Source organism: Acromyrmex echinatior, unplaced genomic scaffold, assembly GCF_024713525.1.
Source record: "Acromyrmex echinatior isolate Ae372 unplaced genomic scaffold, ASM2471352v2 Scaffold33, whole genome shotgun sequence".
NCBI classification, from domain to species: domain Eukaryota; kingdom Metazoa; phylum Arthropoda; class Insecta; order Hymenoptera; family Formicidae; genus Acromyrmex; species Acromyrmex echinatior.
The window spans coordinates 121,691-130,498 of NW_028259066.1; the positions used below are offsets into that span (position 1 = coordinate 121,691).

General features: G+C 43.7%; 5 protein-coding genes across 5 annotated transcripts; 2 read left to right on the forward strand and 3 right to left on the reverse strand.

Annotated features, from left to right (window-relative positions):
- Positions 1-915: 915 nt before the first annotated feature.
- On the forward strand, positions 916-1,803 carry LOC147906442 (uncharacterized). Its single transcript, XM_087416550.1, has one exon. It carries the CDS (start codon positions 916-918, stop codon positions 1,453-1,455), a length of 540 nt encoding a protein of 179 aa, XP_087272676.1. The 3' UTR covers positions 1,456-1,803.
- On the forward strand, positions 1,516-2,057 carry LOC147906443 (uncharacterized). The gene has a single exon (XM_087416551.1). The coding sequence runs from the start codon at positions 1,516-1,518 to the stop codon at positions 1,996-1,998; it is 483 nt and encodes a 160-aa protein (XP_087272677.1). The 3' UTR covers positions 1,999-2,057.
- Positions 2,058-4,334: 2,277 nt separating this feature from the next.
- Positions 4,335-5,522, reverse strand: LOC147906444 (uncharacterized). Its single transcript, XM_087416548.1, has one exon. It carries the CDS (start codon positions 5,520-5,522, stop codon positions 4,335-4,337), a length of 1,188 nt encoding a protein of 395 aa, XP_087272674.1.
- A 3-nt stretch (positions 5,523-5,525) lies between these two features.
- Positions 5,526-6,953, reverse strand: LOC147906445 (uncharacterized). The gene has a single exon (XM_087416547.1). It carries the CDS (start codon positions 6,951-6,953, stop codon positions 5,526-5,528), a length of 1,428 nt encoding a protein of 475 aa, XP_087272673.1.
- Positions 6,954-7,001: 48 nt separating this feature from the next.
- LOC147906446 (uncharacterized) lies at positions 7,002-8,149 on the reverse strand. The gene has a single exon (XM_087416549.1). It carries the CDS (start codon positions 8,131-8,133, stop codon positions 7,003-7,005), a length of 1,131 nt encoding a protein of 376 aa, XP_087272675.1. The 5' UTR covers positions 8,134-8,149; the 3' UTR covers position 7,002.
- Positions 8,150-8,808: the final 659 nt, after the last annotated feature.

Sequence of the window (8,808 nt, forward strand, 5' to 3'; positions counted from 1 at the left end):
TCCCAGACGTGTTCGATGTATTCACCGTACACGCGTAAGAGTACGACCTTATATATATTGTAACTGCTCGGATCTCGAATATCGGAAGGATGACACAGCGCGAGATACATTTTGCTACTGCGCGATTCGCGGATTCGCGCACCTTTAAATAATCGTTTGAGAGCGCGTAATCTTTAGTGTGAGCATGAAATTCGTGCTGCAACCGTTGACGATACGTGTCACAAACTGTGACGTGAAATCGCAAATGATGGGAGGCAGTGCGGAGAAGCGCAAGCACGGCGAAATGCTGCCGAGTACTATACGCGCGATCATTTGCGGCCCGTCGAATTGTGGTAAAACCAACGTTCTTATAAGTTTGCTCGAGAGTCCAAATGGCGTACGTTTCGAGAACGTGTACGTCTACTCGAAATCACTGCAACAGCCAAAGTATCGATATCTCGAAAATTTACATCTATCGATGAAATCGGCTACTTTACCTTTTCCAACAATAGCGACATCGTTCCACCGAACGAGGCGCGCCCAAATTCTATTTTTATCTTTGATGACGTGGCATGCGACAAGCAGGATGGGGTGAGAGAATATTTTTCGATGGGTCGCCACGCGAACGTTGACTGCTTCTATCTTTGTCAGACGTACGCGAGGATACCTAAACATCTGATACGTGACAACGCGAACCTGCTGATCCTGTTCAAACAGGATTGTACCAACTTGAAACACGTTTACAATGATCACGTGAACACCGACATGTCTTACGACGAATTTTGCACGTTGTGCAGTGACTGTTGGCAAAAAAAATGAATTTTTAGTAATAGACAAGGATAGTGCACTTAAAGACGGGAGATACAGAAAGGGATTTAACGAGTTCGCAATACTGTAACGTAACTAGTCGTTGTTGATACTTCGCCAGAGACGAATATGGCTGATGTGCGCGAGCGTGAAAAAATCGCGAGAGAGATCGAGAAGACGAGCGAGTCGATCCGCAAGAAACATCGCGCTCTGAAAACCGGTAGAATCGAGGAAGACATGGCACTGGACAGACATTTTAAGCCTATTATCAAACCGCTGCGACAAATCGTTAACAGCCCCGGTGTGCACGCGATAAAGAGACAGTCGCGCGACGATGACGCAGCGTCTGCCTCCAAACGCGAGAGGAAGGAAGAAGAAGAGAAGGAGGAGGAAGAGGGAGAGAAAGAGAGTGAGACGTTCGAGCGTTCCGCGATTTCGGATAAATCCGATGATCGATCGCACGATCGTGTACAGCCGATAACCTCCACTCCGCGTACGATGATCGTACCAACGATAGAATCGTTGGATAACGTTTTCGAAACGACGGACGACTCGCTAGCAACAAAGGTTCAAAATCAGTTGCAAACGTCGGAAGGTCGAGAGGCGTTGCAAGCCGGCTTGGGTCCGCTGGGTCAAAAGTACGTCGAGGCTGTCCTGAGGGGAGCGTGAGATAAACAGAAGAGTGGTATAGATTATGTATACGGCGTTTACCTACACAAGGATGGATTGATGTTTGGCAATAAACGTTTCGACGTGGATGATGCTGACAACATAATTATCGACGGCGTACGATACGCCGGTTCACCCGGTCTTTACGAGTTAATTTTCAAGAGAATTCCCGACGATCTCCTTTACACGGAAGACGATATGAACAAATACAAGAGCATGCTGCTGGCAACAAATGCGCACAAACACAAGCATCATTCGCAGGGCCGATTATTGAGCAACAGGGGATACAAGTACAAATACGTAATCGCGTCGTTGATGTCGATCACACCCAAGAAACAGAAGAAGAAATCTGGAAAGGGATTACCTCACGCAATGACATTAAATGACAATGCGATCGATTACGTGCACTGGGACGATCCCAACGAGCTGGTGGATCGTCTACGATTGCTCGACGCTTCGCACCGAGCGGGCAACAACGCTCACGACAACGAGATGCTGTCGATTATCGAAGAACTTCGCGAAGCCGGTCTTATTATAAATTAAATTGTGTATCGACGAAACGAGTCAGTCGAATGGCGTCAGCGACAAAAAATACTTTTGGTCTTTGTTTGAGATAGGTAATTCAAAAAAAAAGGTAAGAATTCCTTCGGTCGACCGACAGTAATTGTTATTGAACGCACGCACAAGGCGAGCTCGTGATTTCATCTCGAGCCTGACTTTAAGCCTCATCAAAGTCAGAGATTCATTGTTCTGTAGTCTTTTCAAAACAATTCGGTACACGCAAACAGGCACCGGCAACGGACCATCGAAAGTTCTAGAACAATTCAATTCGCGCACGCGAGCGCCGCGCTCCGACGAATACGTCACGCGCTGTCACCAATCCCGCACACGGATTTTCTGTCGCGCATGACTGTTACGTTGAACGTCGCTAGATAAGAATCGAATGCGCCAATCAATTTTGTACAACCAATGCCACGTGATAATTACGATTGTGGCAAAATTTAATTGGATTTCTCCCAAGAAGAAAGCCCGGACCGGAAGTAATAAATGCTTCGATCTCGCCGGTCCTCAAGGCAGATTGCGCAGATTGCTTACATAGTTTACACCGCTTAAACCGTTTACACCGCTTAGAATTCTTAGACTTAGTTCTTATTTCTAAAAGTTCTTCGAGTTCTTAGAATCATAGTCTCGCTACTATACTGCTTCGTTAAATCGCCGTGCTAACCGCTTAGTGAAATCGCGATAAAACGAATCTTTCCGAGAAAATCGCCGAGATTTTCCATCACCGCGATTCCGAATACAATTTTGGAAAAGGTGACTGCATTTGATATTTTGTTAATCTAATATTTAATTAATTATATTTTTTGACTCTGTAACTGATTATATTAAAGAAAATTCTTTTGTTAAATTAAATGAAACGGAGTTCTCTTCACTGTCGTGCATCACATCACCTTGTGCCGTTCTCTCACTCGAATCTTTCCGCGCAGTGCATTCCCGCACAGTCTTTGTATTACACATCGAATCACGAAAAAGAAATCCAGCGAAAAGAAAAAAATTAGCTCGGAGAGACATCGACTCGTCGAGGAATTGCACGCTCCGGCGAGAAGAAATTTTCCACGAAGACGCGTCATAGTTCGAGGATATGACGATTTATGGCAGGCTGATATTGTCGAGATGCATCCGTACTCGAGTTTCAACAGAGGCCACCACTACATATTCACCGTCATCGATGTGTTGAGCAAGTATGCGTGGGCCGTACCGCTCAAGAGCAAGGGTGGAAGCGAGACGGCTGATGCTATTGTTGAGATAATTCGAGCAAGTGGAAGATGTCCTAAAAATTTACAAACGGATATGGGGAAGGAGTTTTACAACGTTGGTGTGCAGAAAATCTTGAAAAAACACAACGTTAATCACTATTCCACGTATTCGACATTGAAAGCGTCGGTAGTCGAGCGGTTCAATCGTACGCTTAAAAGTGACATGTGGAAGATGTTTACACTCAACGGCAATTACAAGTGGATCGACGAGCTGCCGCGTCTCGTATCAGATTACAATGCATCGCACTATCGGCATGCGACCCGCCAATGTAACTCCCGCGATCGCCGAAAGACTCTTGGACACGGTGTACAGCGTGATAAAAATCGCTGGTCCAGCAAAATTCAAAGTTGGCGATTCGGTACGCGTGAGCAAGTACAAGACGATTTTTGAGAAGGGTTATACACCAAATTGGACCACCGAGGTGTTTATGATCGTTAAAGTGCAGCGTACCAATCCCGTAACCTATCTACTCGAAGACTATCGCGGAAAATCCATCGCTGGTGCGTTCTACGAGCACGAGTTGCATCGCGCTACTCATCCGGACGTGTATCTCGTGGAGAAAGTACTGCGCAGGAAGGGAGACAAGGTGTACGTCAAGTGGCTGGGATTCGATGGATCGCACAATTCATGGATACACAAAAACAATGTCATTTGATAAAATTTTTTTTTCGCATATTTTTTCTACATGTAAAAAAATATATCAATATAAGTATATAAAAAATATAAGTATTATATATAAACGTTTTTTTTTTATTACTTCCCATTCATCATCATCATCTTCGTTTTGGAGTATACAAAATGTATAATTATTTATAACAATTTATGTATGGAGCAGCATAAATGATAAAAAACATAACACATAAAATAAGTAAAGTAAATTAGAATACTAGTATATATATATAATACGTATATAAATGTTAAAAACATGCGATATGTATTATATGAAAGTACAATAATCGTAATACATAAAAAATAATACTTGTATAAATGTAAAAAAAGTGTAAAGTACAATAGTAATATATATAATAGCAACATATAATATACACAATACATATATTGTATTACAAAGGTATCCGCCAATGTCCCCATGGTAACGTCTCCGTCGAGTCCGGTACGACGTATCGTTTGTCGTCGTATGGACTCAGAGCGATTTTCGATTCGGATATCGTGTACACCTCGTGTAATTTAGATCGTATACACGATTGACGGCGAGTCATTTCAATTTCTTCGTTCAAACATCGCGTGTAATCGTCGAACGTTATCGTTCGCGCTACGACGTTATTCTTTACGCCTTTCGCCTTTTTAATGTCCTTCTTGCCATCCACTCTCGCCGCGTACATCTTCGCTCTAAGTCCAACAAATTCGGTCATTAATACACCGTTGTTTTCATCCTTCATCAGGCCGAGTACTTTTTTGTTCGCGAGAGGCATATCGTACACGTTGTCTGCAGAATAATCGCTCGTGTCGAATCTAGCGATATCACGTTTCATAGTCTCGTAAACATTGTCGCATTCTATATAGTAAATGAGACTATCCGTGTCGGTATACATGATCTTGCATTTGTCGCGATACATCGGTGACATGTACTCGTGATGAAATTCGTACAAACAGACTTTCGATATGTCAAGTATGCACATACTCATGTAAATCGGCTTGTTGAATTTTACCTCGAGTTTGCGCATTTCGACTGCAATCAAATTTTCCGCAAAGACGCTGCGGCTGTGAAAATTCGGTTTCGCGATCATTGCCTCCGCGCCGTACCGTCCGTCCCATTTTGTTATTAATTTGACATCAACGTGGTTGCGCACATTCTCCATAGTTTTGCCGAATACTGCGTTGTTCATTAGTTTATATAAATTTTTTTCGAAATCATTTTTCGCGGACGTTCTAAATTGTGTATTGAGTTTAATATAATCGTGAAGCCATGGAGATTGCGCGAATTGTAATACTCGATGGATCTTTGTTACGCGAAGACCGTGACGAGTACATTGCTGCAGGTTGCGGTAATGGATGACGTAACGCTGTTTATCGTACAACGTCACTAGAAGTTTATCTTCGCGCTTGCCAGGCGGTTTATCGCGCGTTGGACAGAAAGGTAGGTCAGTGTGTCGGTCGTGTAGATGCTGCGGATATTCGAGATCAACCTCGAGAATATAACCGGTAGGTGAATCCGAAGCGATCGCGCTCACGTCAAAGTTCGCAACGTCTTCGACCCACCGAAATTCGGTGTATGGTAAAGGTTGACACATCGCTCACCCGTACAGATTATTCACATCGTAGTACATCAAGTACGAGGACGGTTTCGACGGATCGAACGAACACATGTACTTGTTATTAGCCTGCGCGTATCTGCCGGAGCATTGACTGAGGCCACCGCGTATACCGCGCTCGATGAACATGACCATATCGATGTCGGTGAGTAACTCGAATCTTATACGCGTATGTTTTAGCATCGCGTCCCACGTGAAACCTGGCAATGTATAGTAATGCGCGGGATCGAGACAGTAACTCGCGATGCAGCTATTGCGGAAATTTTCGAAAATGTCTGCTAATAACAAGACATCAGTTTTCAAGTACAGATCACTGTACTCGCCGAGCGTTCGAATGGAGAATCGCTTCCAGATGTTCGCGGCGTGAGCGTAATCGCTCTCGGATACTGTATCGCCTGTCAACGAACTGAAAAATAATTCGTGCGGTGGTAAGCGCGTGTCCTGCAATTTTTCAACACAATCAATGTACTCGTACGGAAAGACACCTTTTCGTGTGAGTAATTCAAATTCTTCATCCGATAATGTTGGAAATTCGGAACGTACAATTTTTAATTTATCTTTATCGAGATACGACGCCAATTTATCAAGGCTTGCATTTAAAAATTTGAAAGAATCAATGAATCTTAATTTTATGCATTTTTTCTGAAAATTCTTTTCATTTGCGTCTTTGGTGCTATCGACATGTTTAGTGAATGAAATATATTTTTCTTTAGTTATCGGTAGTATATCTACATGTCTATCGTACGCGGCAGCAATTTCCTTAATTATAAAATGTGCGTCGTAGTCCGATAAATTGTGAAAAACGATCGGAATATAAAATGAATTTTTATAATTTAAATTACAATTCGAATGCGCTGGACCATGATATCTACCGGTGAGATGACAATGATCGCGGACCCTCGTATCGTCCGGCGCGAACGGTTTCTCACAAATATGACAACGCGTCGCGCTACGGTATGCCTCCAATTGTTCTTTCAATAACGTTTCCATGGGTACGTTGGCGGATACTATATTTTTCACTCGATGCGCCAAATCGTTGAGTTGTCGCGCGAACCATGCTATACAGTCTTCATCGCGATGGAAGTGATACGACGATAACGCGTCATCGTACGCACATCGCACGTAGTAGCCTATGCTAAACGCGTCATGCTGTTGATACGCGTACGATGATGCGTCTTCCTTGTCAGATTTCGTCTTGCGTAAGACGCATTCCAGATCGGCGTAGACGATGAACGGCACTCGTTCTCGATTGTTATAGTTGTCGAATTCGAGCCACCTGTCGTCCTCGCTCGGCAGTCGGATAGCGAAGTCGTTCATCTTCTCGCAATCCATTACGTGCGACTGCAATTTTTCGTTGGCACTGAAATAGTGCAAGCATCTGAAAAAAGAAAAAATTATAACTATTATCATTATTTTATTAGTAAGATGAAAAATTATAATAATTTTTTTTCATGTATACTTACCGATCGCAGAAAAATTTCCTGTTCTTTTTCCCACTAATCTGCGAGCTCACGAGACGGGATAGGTTTTTTATCCACGCAAAATGTCCAACACCGTTGCGTGGATCTTGCACGTACAACACGTTGACGTGTTTCTTCTTCTTTTCATTGGTGAGTCGCAGAGGAAGAATCTGTTTATTCTCGATGCCGTACACATTGATCGACACCGCGTTTAACCGTTCAAATTTATAAATATCTTTTAAAGTCACTGGAAACTCAATGTTTGCGAGATTCAGTACTATCGTATAATGCGGATACGACGATTCCCGATCCATATTCTTTTCAGCCGGATACAGCGCGGCGACCACCGACCACGCGAAGTACGCATTGTCCGTTGAACGTACACTGATCACCGCTCGTTTCGTCGCTATTTCTCGTGGCACTTTGATGTGACATCCCGCGTGCATTGGATTATGCTTATTCACATTCACTATCAAATTGAGGATTCGCGACAATGCCCATCCGCTGTCACGTTCTTGGAATTCTTCGAGCGATGCTAGGATAGGCTCGATGACACGCTGCTCGTACCACTCGCGCAAATCGGTGTATCGATATATCTCGTTGTTCTTTGTAATTATGCTCTTATGAGCACGTTTATCCTTCGTCGCGAATTCACCGTTGAACGCGGTGTTCACTTTTACGCTACCGTGTCTTTCTACAGCGTCTCGTACACGCTCGAACACTATTTCTCTCGCATCTTCCAAAAACCGCCGCGGCTCAATGTGATTAGAGTTTATCACAGCACCTGTCGATATACGGCTTTCAAACGCGGCGTCGATCTCTCGCCAGACGAGAGATCTTTCGTCGCGACTCGCGTACTCGCCACTCGCGTACTCGCCACTCGCGTACTCACCACCAACGTGCACGAAACGTCGCTTCAATTCCAACTTTGCATCCGCGAGTCGCGCGATTCTCGTTACCGCAGATTGTCTGTATCCAATGGTGAGACGCGGACGCTTGGCACGACAAAGTTCTTCGAGCTGCTCGATGCATTCGTCGCATCGTTGCAGCCATGAGAAACACTCCACCAGAGTAGCGACCTGGCTGCACTGTTCCAACAGTTCGCGTTCTACTCGCTCGTAGTTTTCCATGTTTTTTTAATGTGTGCAAAGTGGACACATGCTGCATGAGAATATAATGTACAAAGGTAGTCTGCAATTGGTGCACGACCAACCGTCTAGCCTACCGAAAGAACCGGTCTCATGCACCCTGACGTGATACATTCCTCCATCGTTAATGTCAGCTATACGAATCATGCATGATGTGCATACGGTTAAAAAACCACCTGTTGTATAATAATTGTGGATCACACAGTGCTTAGTACGGGCATTCAATATACGAATTTCTGGAGACGACACGAATTTTTCTACGTGATCCATTTCATATTCGCTCATATCACTAGTACATCCACTATCGTCGGACAGTACTTCTTCGTCGGACGACTCTTGGTTCATTATATTCTCAAAGTCTATTTCCACTTCATCTAACACTTCGTCTCTAATATTCGCGAACTGTTCCTCATCCACATTTCTAATATATTCTGCTACGTCGACTCTGTCCTCAATGTTACCGATATTCTCGAACTCTACATCGTCCATTATGTCCTCAAATTCTATTTCCAATGCTTCAAATAACTTGTCTGCATTTACATCATCCATGTCTTCAACGTCTGCATGATATCAGCCATACTTTTCACATTACACTTATTGCGATTCGGTAATTTTTAAAAACGTCAACTGAGATGCCGCGCGCTTATGACCCATTAT